General features: G+C 46.8%; 1 protein-coding gene across 1 annotated transcript in view; it reads right to left on the bottom strand.

Moving 5' to 3' along the window:
• Positions 1 to 5,358: 5,358 nt before the first annotated feature.
• Col9a1 (collagen type IX alpha 1 chain) overlaps positions 5,359 to 21,073 on the bottom strand; it is a 42,987-nt gene continuing 27,272 nt past the window's right edge. Inside the window, exons 23-32 of the mRNA XM_048354577.1 lie at positions 18,596 to 18,649; positions 17,967 to 18,038; positions 17,295 to 17,330; positions 16,433 to 16,477; positions 14,680 to 14,712; positions 11,933 to 12,079; positions 10,859 to 10,913; positions 10,039 to 10,227; positions 7,739 to 7,816; positions 5,359 to 6,080 (exon numbers count right to left, since the gene is read on the bottom strand). Of these exons, the coding sequence (XP_048210534.1) occupies positions 5,896 to 6,080; positions 7,739 to 7,816; positions 10,039 to 10,227; positions 10,859 to 10,913; positions 11,933 to 12,079; positions 14,680 to 14,712; positions 16,433 to 16,477; positions 17,295 to 17,330; positions 17,967 to 18,038; positions 18,596 to 18,649 (894 nt within the window). The 3' untranslated portion in view covers positions 5,359 to 5,895. The remainder of the gene's footprint in view (positions 6,081 to 7,738; positions 7,817 to 10,038; positions 10,228 to 10,858; positions 10,914 to 11,932; positions 12,080 to 14,679; positions 14,713 to 16,432; positions 16,478 to 17,294; positions 17,331 to 17,966; positions 18,039 to 18,595; positions 18,650 to 21,073) is intronic.

Genomic DNA, 21,073 nt, shown 5'->3' with positions numbered 1-21,073 from the left:
AAATTAAAGCAAAAACATACAGTCAGCCAGGTACTGGTGACTCACTCCTGCAATCCCACTTAATCAGGCTGAGAGCAAGATTGCTGTTGAAGGCCAGCCCTGGCAGAAAAGTTCAAAGGACCTATCTCAAAATTATGAGGAGATAGCAAGACTGTAGATGTGGCTCGGGTGGTAGAGCACTGGCCTGACAAGCATGATGCCCTAATTTCAAGCCTCAGTACCACAAACACCAACAACAAACAAACATGCTGTTGTGTTTACACATTTCTTGAGACTCAGCAATGATATATGATTTTTAACTATTCTTTTTACAAATTAACCAGGTGCTCTCTAAAGAATGCTACTGTCTTTTCACATTCACATTTTCAACTTAGAAGCCAAATAAATCAGAATAAATGTGAATCAAAATTTAAATCTCAAAAATCAAATTCCTCAGATCAAATTTCCTTTATTTGTTCTGTCCCCAGTAATGGGCAACTTGAAGTCAAGAGCAAAATATGGAGGCATGTAAAACAAAAAACGTGAACTGGATTTATTAGCCTAAAATTATCAGTAAGCATCACAGTCCCAGTGACTGGCTCTGTCAAGTGCTGTGCACGTCTGCGGTTCCCACAAAAGCACTGGAGCACGTGAAATTCTAAGTCCTGCTGTTAACCAGTTTCCAAGTCAGATTTACCAGCCACGTGTATTCATGTCTATTCTGCTATGGTCAACATTAATTCATTAAAACAACATTGAAGTCCATGATCAAAAGTAGTTATCTTACCTTATTTAAAATGACTTCTATTTCTGAAACAGAAATATTCCTTTTGAGAAATTTAAAGACATTTATATCTACTGTCCATTTATAAACAGCAACACAATTACATTACTTTTTGTCTTAATACTATTTTGCCAGAGCTACCGGCACATTTAACTGTTTTAAGGTTAATTCCTTGATACTTAGAATGATTTTCTACTTATATTGGTTTACTTTGAAACTAAGAGTTTGTATCTCAGAAACAATAACCCCCAGAAACATTATCGTAGACCAAAAAAATCAGATAATCTGGTTACAGGTGATTGTGTAAAGCAGGGGTTTATGTTAAGCTCACATCAGATCAGATCCAATGAGACTTAAGAAGGTTTAACTGGAAGTAAAGGTGTGGCTCAAGTGGTAGAGTGCCAGCCTGGAGCAAAGAAGTCAAAGGGAGAGTGCTAGGCCTTGTGTTCAAGCCCAACTATTGCTACCAAAATAAATAAATGAATAAGAATAGCAGTATTTTGTTCCAAGTCAGTCGCCTAAATTTCTATGAGTGCTTAATCACACTCTTCTGCTAGACAGAAGATGATTACCCCAAAGTGCCCACGGATTTCTATGCTCAAATTGGTTAATATGCCAAACGGATCATTTCTCACCAGATAAATCATTTACACATACCTCTCTTGGCTGGCACCCTAGCTGATGCTTTACCTAAAATTTTAATATGTCTCAGACAATTTGGAGATTTCTGTTTCGCTAGACATCCAAAGCAATGTTTATGAGCTGTATCTCATGGCGAGGATTTGCTAGGTGTTTTTTTTTTCTTTGCTATTGCTTAGTAGCAGTGTTTCTGAATACTGTTTTCCTTAACTGAACTTTACAGAGGGTTGTTCCATGGGTTGGCTGTTTGTTCCTTCTTAAATCTGTGGAGTTTGTTATACAGTCTTGATATAAAACAGATGAGTAAACTGTTCTTTGAATTTTTAAAACAATTTTCTTATGAGTATCTTCTAACATTGACATATTTACCTGGCTACTTTTTGTTGTTGTTCTATTTGACTATATCACTCCCATTGCGAATAAAAGCACCTTAGTGAAAAAATCATTTTCATTTATTTTCAAATACTTTTATTATCTTTAGTTGTACAAATGAGTTGCTATTTAACATAGCAGTTTGTGAATACGGTGCATCTTGATCAATGTTGCCTGTTTCAACATTATCACCTGCTCCTCCAAACCCACCCTTTCCCTCACTTTTCTTACTTTTTAGGTTATATATTGAATTAGAAAATATTACTTCTTATCACTTTCTGATTGATATTATCACAGTTCATGAGAAAGTATGTGACCTTTATAAAGCCTGTTGAAGCTCTCTTCACACAGGGGAGTGTGCAAGCTTCTGGCCCATGTAAAGCAGTACTGACGGAGCCCAGTGGGCACTGGCAGCCTTTTTCCTTGAGCACAATTCAAAGTAACGAACACACATTAGAGAAGTATGAATGAAATTCAGATGAAAACTACAGAATGATTGGTTTAACCAACAACCAGACTAGAGTTTTAAAGCATATAGAAAATGAACACAAGAAAAAATTGATAGCACAAAGTATTAGGACTTTCTCCCTTGACTTGAGAAATTTGAATTCTATTTTAAACGGAAGGGGTTGATGTGTGCACAGACAACATGTGGGGCCCCCCCGCCGGATGCCTGGCATCATTAAGAGGCTGTTCTAGCGGCCCCGCCTCTTTTCCCAGCCCCAGACCCTGTGTGAGCCAAGATGGCCGCTGGTGGTAAACCCAGACCCAGTCCTCCTAGATGTGGGCCGCCCCTTAGGGAGGTCCCTGGGAGCTCCACCCTGATGGACAGCTCAGGCATCAAATCACAGCCTCTACATAGGTGCATGTACCCCTCCCCTTCCGCTGTCCTCCCACCCATGTAAAAGAATAGTTCATTGCCGCCATTAAACAGCCAGCGCTGACTGGCTCCCAGGCTGTCTGTGTGTCCTTCGTGGAGAGGGGGACTGGGTGGCAGTCTGTCAGCCCTCTTTTCCTCTTCTTGGCTCGTCTGGGTGGGGCGTGTTTTCCCGTCTCTCCTGCAGGACAGGAGAGCCCGGGAGGCTAAAAACCCCCAACAACAACACAGCAGAGAAAGTTGTCTGTGGTCCCCTGTCCCTCCACCATCCACAGAGCCCAGGCCTGTGGTCCCCTGCCCCTATCCACAGAGCCCAGGCCTGTGGTCCCCTGTCCCCATTACAGAGCCCAGGCCTGTGGTCCCCTGCCCCCATTACAGAGCCCAGGCCTGTGGTCTCCTGCCCCTATCCAGAGCCCAGGCCTGTGGTCCCCTGCCCCCATTACAGAGCCCAGGCCTGTGGTCACCTGTCCCCATCACAGAGCCCAGGCCTGTGGTTCCCTGCCCCTATCCAGAGCCCAAGCCTGTGGTCCCCTGCCTCTATCCAGAGCCCAGGCCTGTGGTCTCCTGCCCCCATTACAGAGCCCAGGCCTGTGGTCCCCTGCCCCCATTACAGAGCCCAGGCCTGTGGTCTCCTGCCCCTATCCAGAGCCCAGGCCTGTGGTCCCCTGCCCCCATTACAGAGCCCAGGCCTGTGGTCACCTGTCCCCATCACAGAGCCCAGGCCTGTGGTTCCCTGCCCCTATCCAGAGCCCAAGCCTGTGGTCCCCTGCCCCTATCCAGAGCCCAAGCCTGTGGTCCCCTGCCCCCATCAAGAGCCCAGGCCTGTGGTCCCCTGCCCCTATCCACAGAGTCCAAGCCTGTGGTCTCCTGCCCCCATCACAGAGCCCAGGCCTGTGGTCTCCTGCCCCTATCCAGAGCCCAAGCCTGTGGTCCCCTGCCCCTATCCAGAGCCCAGGCCAGTGGTCCCCTGCCCCTATCCAGAGCCCAGGCCTGTGATCCCCTGCCCCTATCCAGAGCCCAGGCCTGTGGTCCCCTGCCCCTATCCAGAGCCCAAGCCTGTGATCCCCTGCCCCTATCCAGAGCCCAGGCCTGTGGTCCCCTGCCCCTATCCAGAGCCCAGGCCAGTGGTCCCCTGCCCCTATCCAGAGCCCAGGCCTGTGATCCCCTGCCCCTATCCAGAGCCCAGGCCTGTGGTCCCCTGCCCCTATCCAGAGCCCAGGCCTGTGGTCCCCTGTCCCTATCCAGAGCCCAGGCCTGTGGTCCCCTGTCCCTATCCAGAGCCCAGGCCTGTGGTCACCTGTCCCCCCATCACAGAGCCAGGGTCTGTGGTCACCTGTCCCCCCATCACAGAGCCAGGGTCTGTGGTCACCTGTCCCCCATCACAGAGCCAGGGTCTGTGGTCACCTGTCCCCCCATCACAGAGCCAGGGTCTGTGATCCTGTCTCCATGCTTGGAGCCAGCTCTGTGTTCCTCTGTGCCCACCTACCACAGAGCACGGAGGTCTTTCCAGCAGTCACTGCGTGTCACTGTGACCCTAGCTATAGCCATGTCCTCCCATGGCTCACAGCCTATGAAGGCCACTGGCAGTTGTTCTGCCCTCCCTTCTGCCAGCACTTCAGCTGAGAGAAATTTAACTCAGACCCAGGCACAGACTCCTCCATTTCATCCTTATTGGGCAGTGCCTGCCAAAGGGGAGAACCTCCCATCACCCCTGCCCTGAGCACTCGCAATCCAGGAAGAAACACTGCCTGGCCCTGCCTGGCCACCCTTCATTTTAACTGTGCGGGAACAGAGAAGAAGGGGGCAGTGGAAAACTCTCTTCACAAAGATAGCCTTGTCCTGACGCCAAACATACAGATGCAACAAAGGAACAATGCAGACCTTTATCTCCGGGACCACAGATGAAAAAGGTTCCCAGTAAAACACGAGCAGATTGAATTTGCTGCCCTGGGACTCGCCTTAGAGATTCCAAGCTAATGCAGCCATGTAAATCCACCAAGGCCACACATCTACCACTGAGGACAGACACGCACCCTCAGGTCAGCAGGGTCTCTGAGCTGCCTGCACTGTGGATGCTTACTGAGACCTCCAGGTCGGGACCTTGAGATCTCCTCAGCTCCCTTCCTCCCACAGGCTGCGGAGATGTGGGGGCCATTAAAACAGAATGAACAGGGCTGGGAATATGGCCTAGTGGCAAGAGCGCTTGCCTCCTACACATGAAGCTCTCAGTTTGATTCCCCAGCACCACATATATGGAAAACGGCCAGAGGGGGCACTGTGGCTCAGGTGGCAGAGTGCTAGCCTTGAGTGGGAAGAAGCCAGGGACGGTGCTCAGGCCCTGAGTCCAAGGCCCAGGACTGGCAAAAAAAACACCAGAATGAACAGCCCTACACATGCTCATGTACACACACAACCTGTCACATGCACACGCATACACACAAAATCCATCACAAGTAATCCCCTCTACAGAATTTCTTAGAACAAATCACTAATATTACAAACATATACCTATACAAAAACAAATCATTAAAACATTTAATATATCTAAATACATGAGGCTGAACATGATTATAAAAAACATGCAAGAGATTAAGAAATTATATTTATTGCTTCTTTGATACAACCAGTGATGTTACTTCAAGTTGTTAAACTAAATAATCTCAGGTCCAGGGTGTTATACTTCCATCTTTAATATAGAAGAACTCAAAGTGTTGGTGGATTTAGTGCACAATACATACAAATCAACCAAAATTCCTTCTGAAAATGGAAAACAGTAGAGGATATAAGGAAAAGCAATTCCAGAGTATGCCCACCAAGCACATGGGTGGGACATAAAGCACCAAGTCTACTGATTGTAGTGGGCTTTCCTCATGACCAGCTTAGTAATACTCTGTGTACCTTGGTCAGTAATCTGAGGACAAGCTCTGGAGTATAGATTAACACAACTACAGCAATTGAGGTAAACCAGTTGTTTCTGTTTATTGGCAGTGGCCTGGATGCATCACATGTGAAGAGCACACTCAAGTTCCAGGCCTTGAGAAGAAGGATATACATTCACTCACATGTATTATTTTCAGTGACAACACTTGTTTTCTCTCCAAGGGGAAGGGATGGGGTTTACTGAATAGCACCATTGTTCCAAATCTGATTGCCAAGTCAGGGTCCTGTCTCTGTGGTGGTCTTTGCCCAGTTTCCAGCCATCTTTCTCCACCAGCTGTGGTTTACATGGGCAGCACCCAGCCTCTCACTGATCAGGCCCTTTGCTAAATGCTCGTTGGCCAGCCTGCAGGGTGCAGGAAGCTGGCTCACAGAATCCTGCAGGCCCAGGTGGTCCTGGAGGCCCGGGCACCCCAGGAATCCCTGCCACGCCTGGGGGCCCTGGCTCACCATCCCGGCCATTTCTCCCATAGCTAGCAGTGCCTGGGTCACCTGAAACACAAAAGGTTGCCTATGTGAGCAGGGAAAGCTCATAGCTCCAAGCCAGCACAGCCACCGCCATGGGGTCAGGGGTTTACTCCATGCTTTCAGAAATGGTGGATGATGATGAAAGCAGGGGGAGAATCTCCTGACTGGACTGGGTTTCAGAGAAATGTACAACTGAAGGAGAGCTGGATGTTTGCACCCCACATTTCCACTAGTAAACTGTGCTGTGCAACATGAAACCTTTTACTGAAGAACAGCTGTGTCTACTGAGTACCCAGATGTGACTAGCCACGAACTGTAGGTATTAAACACAGCTCGATGAATAAAGAATATTTTACAAATATTCCTTTGTTCAGTACATGATGAAAGAGTCTTTGTATCCAGTCAGTGGAGCAAACTACTTCTCAGCTTACAATGGATATGCTGAAAATTCAGTTAAATGAGAACATGCACTTAATCTACCAAAAGTAGAGCTCAGTACCTCTGCACTCCACACAGCACCGCCATTTCCTGGTTGGCAGCTTTGTGCTACTTAATTGGAGATAAGAGTCTCAGACCTTTATGCCTGCTTGTCTTTGAACCTCCACCCTCAGATCTTATCCTCAGGTCTCAGCTGCCTGGGAAGCTGGGAATACAGCGTGAGCCACCAGCGCCTGCTTTGTGTTTTAGCCTATTACTGCAAAGGTCTGTTTTCCACTGAGAAGTTCTTTATGCTGAGATTATAAATTATGATGGATCTCTGTCTTGCATCACAACAGCTGAAAACAAACCTACACGCTCAATTATATGTTCTTTAGTCTTAATTACTTTTCTTTGTTTTCTCAGAGGTTTTCATTTTTCCCCATTTTAGTGGTCTCGTTACATGTCTTTTGTAGAGGCCTTGTCCTATTATATATATCAATATATGACATATATGTATATACATTAGCTACACTAACTGCCTAATGATTACACAGTTTTGTTTTTACATTTCAAGGACCCATTGAAAACATTTCAGATTCTAAAAATATGAATAGCCATGTCATTCTCTAGATGAACGCCAGGGGGCAGCCGTGTAGCACCGATGGAGGTCAGGCCTGTCTGGACACTTACTTGAGTGTTACTGCAATTGTGGCTACTCGGGAGGCTCAGATCCTGGTTCAAAAGCTCCACCACAGGAGCCACAGCTCCACTACTGGTGGGTGGTTAATTGGAGATGAGAGACTTTTCTACTCAGGCTGACTTCAAACTATGACTTCTGATGACTGAGCAGCTAGGATTGCAGGAGTAAGCTGACACTATGCTTCTTAAAGCATCCATTTAAGAAATTAATTCAAAATTTAATACCTATTTTCACACAACAGGTACACCTATGACTTACAGACCACTTAACTCTTCATTGGGGTTGGTTATTCAAAACAAAAGATCTATGTGAGCAATTATAATCACTGATATGTTCAAGTGAGCTGCCCTTTTTGTCCCCATCCCTGTGCCACCCACCCACCCACCTGGGAGACCAGTAACTCCTACCCCTTCCACTCCACCCACCTGGGAGACCAATAACTCCCACCCCCTCCACACCACCCAAACACTCACCTGGGAGACCATAAACTCCTACCCCTTCCACACCACACCCCTGGGAGACCAGTAACTCCCACCCCCCTTCACACCACCCAAACACTCACCTGGGAGACCAGTAGCTCCCGGTAGTCCTTTGGGACCTCGTCCAGGAGCGCCACGCTCCCCTTTTTCTCCCAAGTCACCTGTATTTCATAAAAGAAATGTTATTTTTGTATATCTCTTTAAATCATAGTTCTGCATTTTAAACTTCGAGCAGGAGGTGGCAGCAAACTAGATTGCAGTAAAATGCAGCAAGGTAAAAATTCAGTTCATCATATTAACACAGCTAAAGAGGAAAACATATCAAAGGACTGCAGCCATAGACACAGCATTTCACAAAATGGATATAATGCATTATTGGTACCCAATAAAATAAGAATGGAAGGCTACTTACTCCTTATGACAAAACAGATTAATCTCAACCCAAAAGCTAGCCTAAAGCTTTACAGGAAGCACAGCAAGTAGGCAGGACATTCAGAGTAGTGAGGATGGTTACTGTTCCCTGGGACTGCTTTACCACATCCATACTTTGAGGAGGTAAAACCACCCTGAGAGCCAGGCACGCTGGCTCAAGCTGTAATTCCAGCTTCTCAGGAGGCTGAGATTTGAGGATCAAGGTTTGAAGCCAAAGATTTGCAGACAAATCTTTATGACTCTTATCTCCAGTTAACCAGCAAAAAGTCAGAGTGAATGTGTGGTTCACATGGTAGAGTGCCAGCCTTGAGCAGAAAAGCCAAGCAAGGCTTTGAGTTCAAGCCCGATGCCTGCGCATGTGCACGTGTGTGTGCACACACACACGGGTGCACATGCCCATGCAGCCAGTCTTATTTTCAGATGATATGAATGTATATTTTAAAATTATAAAATCAAATTCAATGCTACTAGAAACAACAAAAATTTGAGTAAAGTACCAGGGTTCCAAACTGCAGTTATAAGACATAATGTAAAAAAGATACCACAAGCAATAGAAATTAAAATATTAAATAGCTAGAAATAAGCTTGATTGGAAATACACAAGTGCAACAAGAAAGTGAACTTTTCTAATTGATACAAAAAAGATTATAAATGCTTTTATATGGAATGACATCTTTATTAAAGATTGTCAATCTTTCCTAATTTAAATGTCCATCAAGACTCCATGTCCCACACCCAAAAAGTCCCCAAGCAGAGGTGATTGTAAAGTTTGCTTAGAAAAACACTTAAGTCAGAATAGCTACATATGTGCCCCCTTCCAAAGAGCAGCAATAGAGGGAGCAAATCCTGCAGCCTGCTAGCTATGAGAACAATTGTTGTCCATGAGCCCAAAGACCAGTAGAGCAGAAAGAGAGCAGATCCAGGTAGAACTGTGTTCTGATAAGGGTGGGGATCTGGGCAATTCCTGAACAAATGGGTGGGAAACAGTGGAAGTGAACTGGAAGAGAAGTTAGAGCCGTTCCACTGTGCCTCCACCATGATCAAGGAATGACAAATGGATCAAATACTTAAGAAGCAGAAGGAACTGGGAAAATTATTCTGTAACTTTAAGTTGAAGTTTGCCTTTATTTATTACTCAAAATACAAAGAGTAGCTGGGCACCAGTGGCTCATGGTGGTAACCGCAGTTACCCAGGAGGCTGAGACTGAGGATCACAGTTCAAAGACAGCCCCAACAGAGAAGTCCATGGCACTCATATCCAATTAACCATCAAAAAGCTGGAAGCGGAGCTATGGCTCACATGGTACAGTACCAACCTTGAGCACACAAGCTCAGGGACAGTATCCAAGCACTGAATCCAAGAACTGGCACATTTTGTTTTAAAGCAGAATTGCCCCTACAGTGTTATGGAGAGTAAGAAACGGAACCAGTATTTTCTCTAGGGCAGTACTTGGCTTCGGGACTCGGGAAGGCCTAGCGACTATCCACAGGCCAGGTACAAGAGACCCCACCTTTGGCAGCAGGCTTCTTAGAAACAGGCTGTGGAGGGAGTGAGGGACTCAGAGTACCCCCAGGCAGTGTTTCTGAAATAGGAGACAATGGCCAGACAAAAGAGAGGGATGGGACCTCCCCCTCCTCTCTCTCCAATTTGTCCCACCCCTGAAGCTTTGAAATTGTGCCAGTCTTACAAGAAGCCCCAATTAAAGTTCATTTTTTCACATGCAGTTCTGTACATGCCAACAAAAGTAATTAAATAAATGGTTCCAGCAGAGGTGCGGCCAGCCCGTTGTACCTGTGGCCCCTTTGCCCCTTCACGGATCCACACAGGCAGCCTGCCTGCCCTGACCACTCACACCACGATTTTGTTCCTAATTGGAGCACCACGATATTCGATATTAAAAAAAAAAAATTCAGGGTGTAGCCCTGGTTCCCACCTGGGCAAATTGCTTACCTTTAGGTCCTCTCAGACCCAGAGCCCCAGGGGGACCTTTGACTCCTGGGAGGCCCCGGATCCCCATCTGACCTGGGAAGCCATTCTCTCCAGGAGGGCCGGGGGGCCCTGGGGGACCCGGCCTCCCAGGGAGTCCTGAGACACCCATGTCAGGGCGCTTCAGACTGGCAGCCATCTCTGCAAAATGCTCTGAAAGACAGGAAATGACCCAGGAGAGTCAGCAACGCAGCAGTAATTCAAATCGAGTGGGGTGTGTGTGTGTGTGTGTGTGTGTGTGTGTGTGTGTGTGTGTGTGTGCAGCCCTCACACTTTGACAAAAAAAAAACAACAAGATAAAGAAAGGCTAACTCAGAAAAGCTATAAACTACTGTGAATGATAATAGTTGGGTAAAACATTATCATTAATATTACTCAAAACCAGCTAGGTGTCAAAGGCTTATGCCCGTCATCCTAGCTTCTCAGGAGGCTGGGATGTGAGGATCAGAGTTCAAATACTGCCTGGCAGGAAAGTCTATGAGACTCTTATCTCCAAGTAACCAGCTAAAAGTTGGAAGTGGGAGTGTGGCTAAGTGGAAAGCACCAGGGTTGAGTGGAAATGCTTTTGGATAGTACCTGGCCTGGAGCTCAAATCCTCATACTAGTGTGCACACACCTGCACACATGCCCACATGAGCACACGTGCACACACCACTATTACTCAAATCCCCTCACTTTGAAAGCAGACAAAGAGACCCTTTTACTTGCCTTGAATACTGCAAGGGTTAAGTCTTAAGCAGCAAGAGTCAGTGTTGGTGGGGTCCCATGGACGTGGTTTACTCACCCTGCATAACCCGCATGCAGACCTGCTTGATGTGCTGGTCTGTTGGAGCTCTCCCCTGCACAGGAATGAAAAAGCAGTTCACCCCGGGAAGTGCAGACATTGTAACTTGAAGCAGACGCCACAAAGGAACCAGGGGGCAAGATTTCAACACAGCCCACTGCTGCAGAGGGTGTGCCTGCTGTGGGGCATCTCCCCCGGAACCGCAGGACTGCCCACTGCAGGACTGCCCACCGCAGGACTGCCCACCTGTCCACCGCAGGACTGCCCACTGCAGGACTGCCCACTGCAGGACTGCCCACTGCAGGACTGCCAACTACACGACTGCCAACTACACGACTGCCCACCTGTCCACCGCAGGACTGCCCACCTGTCCACCGCAGGACTGCCCACTGCAGGACTGCCCACCGCAGGACTGCCCACCTGTCCACCGCAGGACTGCCCACTGCAGGACTGCCCACTGCAGGACTGCCCACTGCAGGACTGCCAACTACACGACTGCCAACTACACGACTGCCCACCTGTCCACCGCAGGACTGCCCACCTGTCCACCGCAGGACTGCCCACTGCAGGACTGCCCACTGCAGGACTGCCCACTGCAGGACTGCCAACTACACGACTGCCCACCTGTCCACCGCAGGACTGCCCACCGCAGGACTGCCCACCTGCCCACTGCAGGACTGCCCACCACAGGACTGCCCACCTGCCCACCGCAGGACTGCCCACTGCAGGACTGCCAACTACAGGACTGCCCACCTGCCCACCGCAGGACTGCTCACCGCAGGACTGTCCACCACAGGACTGCCCACCGCAGGACTGCCCACCACAGGACTGCCCACCGCAGGACTTCTCACCGCAGGACTGCTCACCGCAGGACTGTCCACCACAGGACTGCCCACCGCAGGACTTCTCACCGCAGGACTGCCCACCACAGGACTGTCCACCGCAGGACTGCCCACCACAGGACTGTCCACCGCAGGACTGCCCACCACAGGACTGTCCACCGCAGGACTGCCCATCGAGGTGTGCCCACTGCAGGACTGTACAGGAGTGCCCACTGCAGGACCATTCACTCACCGGTGGGCCCTGGATGCCTGGCAGGCCAGTGGCACCCTGCTCTCCCTGCACACCCCGGGGTCCAGGTGGTCCTCTTGGTCCTTCCACTCCCGGAAGCCCCCGACTTCCTTCTGGCCCCCTCAGGCCGGGCTCCCCAGGGCTACCAACCTGGGACAAAGAGTGCAGGCACAAGCAGGCCAGGTGCTGTAAGTCTCTGCTCAGCACCAGCACAAACTCCTGGCTTTCCCAGGCCCACCCTGGCTGGTCAGAGGCTACCCAGGGGGAGCATGTGTATACCCGAACAACTCGCCAGCTTCCCTGAGAATTCTGGTTATAGTAAAGTTGTAAAAATGTGTATGATTACTGTCATTTCAAAATCTTCTTTTGGATTATGCTGTTTTAGATCGCTTCTTCATACCTAAAGCTACTCTCTAAGATTTGCCCAGTGCCTGGGATTGTTTTGGTTTCCTTTTTGTTGCATTTGGTGCTGGTGCAGAACCAGAGTCTTGCACAGGCCAGACACAGGCTTCACCACTGAGCTAAGCCTGGGTGCCACTGCTCAGGTTTTCATAAGGCTTCTTAGAATTCTGTGTCCACAAAAAAATGCATCACTAGTGCAACAAATAAAAACAAACCTATTTCAAAAGGTGTAAGTTATTTAGCTTTCTATTGTTTTGGTTGATTTGAAGATACCAGACATTAACATAAACTAAATGAATGCATTTAAAATACCACATCTAAAATGTTGCATTTAAAATACTTTGCCGAGCTGCCCACCAGTGGCTCACACCTGGAATCCCAGCTACTCAGGAGGCTGAGATATAAGGATCTTGGTTCAAACTCAGATCACACAGCAAAGTCCACAAAGCTCTTATCTCCAATTAACCACCAAAAAGCCAGAAGTGGAGCTGTGGTTCAAGTGGTGGAATGCTTGTCTTGAGTGAAAAAGCCAAAGGCCAGCGTCCAAACCAGAGTTCAAGCCTCAGTACTGACATACACACAGAAAAGGGCTCTGTATGCCTTGCTGAGTCTGATTGTTTTGTGCTCCTTGTTACTCTTGAAGTGTTTTGAGTGAAGAAGGGTTTGCTAATAACTCAGGAGATACTGGCCACCATGCTGGCAGCTGAGAAATGGAGAGCATGCCCGGAATAAGAGGTGGGGGGAGGGTGGGCTTCGCCGGGAGCCAGTGGCAGTAGCACTGCCCCCTTGTAGCCTTGTAGTTTCTTAGTTCCTCACAATGTTGCTGTGCATTTCTTTCACACAGGCGCCTCACTTCAGGTTGCCTATGAATAGGATTTGATCTAACCTGTAAGGGCATAGCTTAGTTTCTATAAGATGATGAAATAAAGCATGCCGACCATGTTCTGTTCTAACTCTCACATGTTCTTATGCTTATGTCACCAGCTTCCTTGACTGGGACACATGACATTAAGAAACTTACTAGAATATTTTACAATACTCTAACTGCCAATAAAATTTAATTGTATGACCAAAGCAAAACCCGTCAGTTCTTTAAAAATGACCCATTCAGTGAGCAGAATAGAGCCTAGAATGTGGTATTCATAGAGTCATTTACACAGTGCAACAAACCCCTTGATGGCGCATGCCTGTGATCCTAACACTAGGGAGACCAAGGCAGGAAGAGCCAAGTTCGTGGCCAGCCTGGGATACATGGTAAGTTCCAGGCTAAACCAGGCTACGTAGTGAAACCCTGGGAACAAGAGGAGGTAGATCCATTTGTATTGCTGTGGATTGTTTTGTACTGGGTTAACTCATTACTTAAAGGGTAAATTTAGGCATTTATTTCCTTGAAGCTAAACCCTCCAAGAGTTAAATTTTATGGAGTGACTTCTTAACACAGAGCCTTTCCCACTGTGCAGTTTCATTGATGATGATGGTGGTGGGTGCTATCTATCATCATGACTGGCAGCACCCAGGACTGAATTCAGGGCTTCGTGCATGCTCAGCACGTGCTCTATCTCTAGAGCCACAGCTCACATGGCCAGGGCCTTTTCCACGTGTTCACAGCAAGGGCTCACTTGAGACCTGGGCCGGTTGTGAGGCCCTTCTCCTCTCCACGTCACTGGAGATGACAGGTGTGCACATGACACCAATCTCCCCCATGCCATCAGTAGTGAGATGACTGGCAGGTTCCATCGTGCACAGCCACGGAGACGGATGGAGTCTCTCAACTTATTGTTTGACTGGGCTGGCCTCACACTCCAATCCCTCAAGTAGGTAGGGTTGCAAGCTGGAGCCACTGCATTGGCTAATATCCTTACTTTTTTATTTAATTTTTTCTTACTTTTTGGGTTTTTTTCCAGTCCTGGGGCTTGAACTCAGGCTGGGCCTGGGCACTGTCCCTGAGCCTCTCAAGTCTAGTGCTCTAACACTTGAGCCACAGCAGCACTGCCAGCATTTTCGTTTCTTGGAGATAAGAGTCTCGTGGGACTTTTCTGCCTAGGCTGTCTTCAACTGCAATCCTTAGATCTCAACCTCCTGTGTAGCAAGGACTACAGGCATGAGCCACTGGCATCTGGATATTCCTTACTTTTTAAATTACAATTTAAAATTTTTATTTAAAAATTGCTGATTAAACTGAACACCCCATGGGGGGAAAGGGAAAGGGGGAGGAGGGAGGGGGGTATGAGGGACAAGGTAACAAACAGTACAAGAAATGTATCCAATACCTAACGTATGAAACTGTAACCTCTCTGTACATAAGTTTGATAATAAAAATTTGAAAAAAAATTGCTGATTATACTTACTGATCCCTTTGAGCCAGGTAATCCCATGTCTCCCTAAATTAGTAAAACAAGATTATAGTAGAGCAATATACTCACATTCAGTAGTTTCCCAAAACATTAAAAGAGGTATTATACTATTGGAACACAGAAAACCATAAACTCTGGCACTGCAGAAATATATTAGGCTCAACATCTGGATTCTAGTTCCAGTTCTGCTACTTGAGTCTGTGTCCCAGAATGAGCTGGCTCAGCCCCAGTCTCTGGCAACACACACAGGGCTGGATCATAACTGCCCAAAGTTCCATCTGGACCTGAAACATCAGTCATCAGGACTTGAAATGTTTAGGTGAAACATTTCATCCTGTAACTAATAGACAGCTACACCTATTATTAAAACTTAATTTTAACATTAATTATTTTAAATTCATTACCAAAAAGTCTAAACAAAATGTGCATGCTTTAAAGCTTTGAAAAAAAAAAATTTAATGGTCCCATCTTTAATTCTAGACCAATTTAGCTCAAGTGCAGGCATATGAGATCTCTATCACAAAACAGTAGCTTAAATAATGAATAACTTTAAGAAAAATACAGAATAATCCTCATAAATTTACTTCACTATTAGCATCCACCTGTTCAGTTCATCTGTTCTATCTACATTTATTCTAAATCTCGAACATCTGACTAACACATAAACAGAATTTTGTCCTGCACTAAAATTTCCCAAAGCTATTTCATGAACAATCGCTCATCCCAATCCCACAAGAGCAAGACATAAGTTTCAGAATGAGGCCATGCTACTTTGTATCTAAACTCTCACCTGAGGTCATGCTAGGTTGTATCTAAACCCTGCTGTGAGGTCCTGCTTCCTTGTATCTAAACTCTCACATGTGCTGCTCAGATGAGGAGAACTCCTGTCTCTCTCTCCATTACTGGAGCTCTGATTGTGGTCCTGTGCAGATGGAGGTGACTTCTTGGGAGGGTTTGAACCAAACCAAAACCCCAGAACTGACTGGTGCCATGCTCTGGTCTCTGCTCTGCATGTCATGCGGTGTCTGAGAGCCACTGTGGATGTCCTGGTGGAGGCCAGAGGTGGCTCGCCATCTCTGAGGGATGTCACTCAAGTATCAAGCCAGGTCTAGGGATGGGGGCTCCTCTAACCAGGTCTGTGGATGGTGCCCCTCAAGCCAGGTCTAGGGATGGGAGCCCCTTGGGACACGTCTAGGGATGAGAGCCCCTTGGGACAGATCTGGGGATGGGGCCCCTCCAGCCAGGTCTGGGGATAGAGGCTCCTCGAGCCAGGTCTAGGGATGAAGGTTCCTCGAGCCATGTCGAGGGGTGGAGACCCCTCGGGCCAGGTCTGTGATGGGGGGCCCTCAAGCCAGGTCTGTTGATGGGTGCCTCTCAGGCAAGGTCTGTGGATGGGGGCCCCTCGAGCCAGGTCTAAGGATGGAGGTTCCTTGAGCTAGGTCTAGGGATAGGGGCCCCTCGGGCCAGGTCTGTGAATGGGGGCCCCTCAAGACACGGCTGTGGCTGGGGGCCTCTCGAGACAGGTCTATATTGATGGGAGCTCCTCTCTGGTTTCCTACATCTTGCCTGTAATCTTGGGAGTCTTAGAGGATTAACTTTAAAGAAGGTGATGAAGTAAATATAAGTGTATGATACGCACACACATTTATATGTTTATACAGGTTTATGGGTGTGTGTGCGTGTTTCTAACTCAAAATTGATAAAGCTTTACCATGTTTTAAGAAAGAAAGGGAAAAAAAAAACTTACCAGGTCACCTCTTTGTCCTGCATCACCCTCCTCACCAGAGGTTCCCTAAAAATTACAGGAAAGTGTCACGCTTTTCCATCTTCATCCCTTGGGTCAACTTTACCTAGTCAACAGTGATTAGCGCCCGAAGTGCCCCCATTAGTCCCAAGTGTGTACAGAAATAAATGCCCTCCGTGACATCTCAATGTAGGAGGCCAGGCCAAACTAAGGGTGGAGGCCAGAAAGGGGCCATGAGGTGAAGCTGGCATTCAGCTGTTCACAAATGGAGTTTAATACTGTTATTTAAAGTAGTGAGCATAGACAGCAGTTGTGCAATTTGGCAAGCCTGAAAGAGGACTCTGACAGCCAGAAAAGGAGTCAAAAATTAAGGAAGGGCAGTACGTTGTATCATTAAAGTAGGAGGCAAGTGGGAGTTTCATTTGCTTCAATTACAAAATGAACACCAGGAAGGGAGTGCAGGTTGTCAGGGGTGGGGATTGGGGGGAGGGGGTGCCCGGAGGAGGGGAGGGGAAGGAGAGGAGGGTAGGAGAATGCACTGGTGGTATTTGGTGCAGGTATGAGAAACTGGAGCCTGGTCACCTGAGGGGGGAGGGAGGAGGCTGGGAGAGATGGGGAAGAAACAATGGAAGAGGGGACACTGATCCAGATGCACTGCACTCACCGAGTTTTTGAACAGCAACCCCTTTGTACAGCTATGTAAAGATAATAAAGAAGAAAGAGAGGGAGGGAGAGAAAGGGAGGGAGGGGAAGAAAAAGGGAAGGGTTAAAGAAAGGAGGGAGGGAGGGGAAGAAAAAGGGAAGGGTTAAAGAAAGGAGGGAGGGGGGAGGAAGGAAGAAGGCTCCTGTCATGCTTTGTGCTCACCTGTTCTCCCTTTGGACCAGGCTCACCGACTACACCCTGTGCAGACAGAGCAGGAAACGCACCTTTTCAGTATTTTGAAGTGCTTCCTGTTTATTCAGCCCCCATGACTGGGCTGGCAGGAAGCCCCCTCCCCATGATTCCATGAGAACTGGGGGACACCACAGGATCCTCAGAGGCTCTGGAGACTTGGGGATCCTCTGGATACAGGCACAATTTAGAACTCAATAGACCGCAGCTGAAATTCTAACTTGGACTTTTTTTCTGGTAAGTCAATAGATATGTTACTTCTTTTTTTTATGTACCAGTACTTGGGGCTTGAACTCAGGGCCTGGGAGTTGTCCCTTAGCTTTTTCTTCTCAAGGCTGGTCTCTACCACTGGGATACAGCTCCACTTCTGGCTTTTTGATGGTTAATTAGAGATAAGAGTGTCTTGAATTTGTCTGTCTGGGCTGACTTCAAACTGAGATCCTCAGTCTGAGCCTCCAGAGTAACTAGGATCACAGGCATGAGCCACCTGCTTCTTGATCTACTCTTGGAGCTTGCGCACACCATTCTGGGGGTACTTCTCTGACACACCCTAGAAAACATCTTCGCTGGGCTCAAAGCAAGCTTGGTCTGGGTAGGCAACAACCCCCCCCCCCCTCATAAATGCCTATGGTGCTGGTGTCTTACCCGGTCACCTTTCATTCCAGGCAGGCCAGAGGGTCCAGGCAAGCCAGGGAGGCCTGGGCGGCCCAGGGGCCCCTGGAAAACACACAGAGTTCCCAGAGTCAAGGTCTCCCCAATGCAGAGAGAACACAGCCAGACATGTGCATCAGTGTCCCACAGCTAACCACACGTGCTCCACATGTCATGCAGTTCATACACCCTCAGGGCACACTAGGCACAATTGTGAAACTCCACATTCACATTTTCACACACTGATATAGCAGCCAAAATAAAAGGTCACTGATTAAACAGCCTTTTGTTAATTACTTTTCTCTCATGCTTGTTATTTGTTTATTTATTTAGGGCTGGTATTGAGACTTGAACTGTGGGCAAGGGTGCTGTCCCTGAGCTTTTTCACTCAAGGCTGGCACTCTGCCACATGAGCCGCAAATTCTTTTCTAGCTTTTTGGTGGTAATTGGAGACTTCTCTGCTGAGGCTGGCTTCAAATCTTGGTCTTCATATCTCAGCCTCCTAAATAGCTGGGATTATAGGCATCAAGCACTAGTGCCTGGCTCATACTTCTTCTTAAGAAATTACTCTTAAAAAAACTCTTAAAGATGTTTTTCAGAAAGCGGACTGGACTCTTACTTACCAGTTTGCCAGGTAGGCCTGGAGCCCCCATCGGTCCCATTTCTCCTCTGCTGCCCTGTGAAACCACACACACAACTGTCAATTCGATATTTGGCTTGAATCAAATAATTATGTAGTCTGTAAATAAATAACATTCAACCTATATTTTTATTTATTTACATAAAAAGACCATCAAAATATTCTCCCTTCAACTGTGGGCAGAGTCATCTGACATGGAAGGAAGTCCTCTTCTGGACCTTTCCAGCATCGTCTATACAGAATGCAGCTCTGCTCTGGACTCTGCAGTGCCAAGACAGGCTTGGGACTCTGGACAAGATTGAGAGCATAGAGTCAATGCTCAGCCCTAGACAACATCTTAAAGCAATGCCTGGCAAATGACCTCTAATCCCAAAAGAGCAAGAAAGAAGCACACAGAGATGTTTGCCTGTGAACTTCAGCAACTTTGCTGTAAAAACTGATGAAATTAGACGTATCCCCTTCCTGTGGTTGTCCCCTCGCTATCACTGTATCTCATCTGAGTGCCCTGGATACTGTATATACTGGTATTAGAACTAGGGAAGTGAAAGGGAATATCAAAATCGAGAAACAAAGGATAAAAAGACAAACGACTCCAAAGCAATACTCGCAAAAAACCATTTGGTGTAAACCAACTGAACAACTCGTGGGGGGAGATGAAGAGGGGGAGGGGGAAGGGGGAATGAGGGAGGAGGTAACAAATAGTACAAGAAATGTACCCATGGCCTAATGTATAAAACTGTAAACCCTCTGTACATCACTTTGACAATAAATAAGTAATTATTATTTTTAAAAAAGAAATTAAATTTTGCTTTGCTTATTCTTGCTCTAAATAGGTCTTAAAGGATTAAGTTGGTGTGAGACATGTAATTCATTATGAAGATACACCAAGCACAACATTTATTTTATTTTATGGCTCAATTTTACTTTTTTAAATTGAAATCTGAGTCAGCAAGTTTTTGAAATCCTAAACTGATTTTTAAAAAGTCTCTTGAGAAAGACACATGCATTCATCAGCTTTGGTTTTAAGAACTGCATAGAGTCTTAGGCAGTCTGATAAAAGCTTGTTTTATGTCAAACATGTTCAGCTAAGCTGAACACTGAGATAATTAGCTAATAGTCACATGTAATATATTATATATATATATGCATATATCTACATATATATCAATGGCAGTGACCACAACAAACTTGTTAAATGACCAATCAACTTGGATGTTCCAACAGCTGCAGCAGCTGTGATGCTAAACCCATGTTCAGCTGGGACGCTAAACCCATGTTCAGCTGGGACATAAAGATTATTCTTTACATATCTGTAAATCCTATCCTGACCAATAACAACAGAATGAAAAGGAACCAGAGTAAAGACAAAAATCTGCTATCAAAAATGTAAGGTCAGCTAGGCATCTCATGCCTGTAATCCTGCATACTCAAGAGGCTAAGATCTGAGGATTGCAATTCGTAGCCAACCCAGGCAGGAAATTCCATGAGATGTGTATCTCTAATAAACTATGCAAAAAAATAGCTACTCAGGAGGCTGAGATCTAATGATCGTGGTTCAAAGCCAGCCTGAGCAGGAAAGTCTGTGAGTCACTTATCTCCAATTAACCACCAGAAAACCAGAAGTGGTGCTATGGCTCAAGTGGTAGAGTGCTAGCCTTGAGCTGAAGAGCTCAGGGACAGCACCCAGGCCCAGAGTTCAAGCCCCACAACAGACAAAAACAAAAACAAACAAAACCTACTCAAAAAAGCCAGAAGTGGCACTGTGGATCAAGTGGTAGAGCATGAGACTTGAGGCAAAAGAAACTCAGGAACAGTGCCTAGGCCCAGAGCTCAAGTCCTAGGACTAGTTGAAAAGAAAAAGGAAAGAGGAAGGAAAGAAGGAAGGAGAGAGCAAGAAGGAAGGAAGGAAGGAAGGAAGGAAGGAAGGAAGGAAGGAAGGAAGGAAGGAAGGAAGGAAGGAAGGAAGGAAGGAAGAAGGAAAGAAAGAAAGAAAGAAAGAAAGAAAGAAAGAAAGAAAGAAGAAAGAAAGAAAGAAAGAAAGAAAAGAAGGAAGGAAGAAAGGAAGAAAGGAAGAAAAGAAAGAAAGAAAGAAAGTGGAAAAAGTAAGGACATACACAGTACAAGGCCCTTTGGGGCTTTTTTGTTTGGATGCTCTGTATTTCTACACACATCACTGGCAAACCGTATCCAGCTGTCCAATCATCCCTGTTTAAGAAGTCAAACAAGGTGATGCTGGCTCAAATCTGAGCTACTCAGGGGGCTGAGATCTGAGGATAGGGGTTCAAAGTCAGACTGAGCAGGAAAAAGTCCATGAGACTCTTATCTCTAATTAACCAGTAAAAAGTAGAGGTTGTGACTCTGGTGGTAGAGTTCCAGCCTTGGGCAAAAAAAGCCAAGTAAGAATGCAAGGCCCTGAGTCAAGCCCCAGTACTGGCACAAAAATCCTTTTTTTTTTTTTTTT

Source organism: Perognathus longimembris, chromosome 9 (assembly GCF_023159225.1).
Source record: "Perognathus longimembris pacificus isolate PPM17 chromosome 9, ASM2315922v1, whole genome shotgun sequence".
In the NCBI taxonomy this organism is placed as follows: Eukaryota; Metazoa; Chordata; class Mammalia; order Rodentia; family Heteromyidae; genus Perognathus; species Perognathus longimembris.
This window is presented reverse-complemented; position numbering and strand designations above follow the sequence as displayed.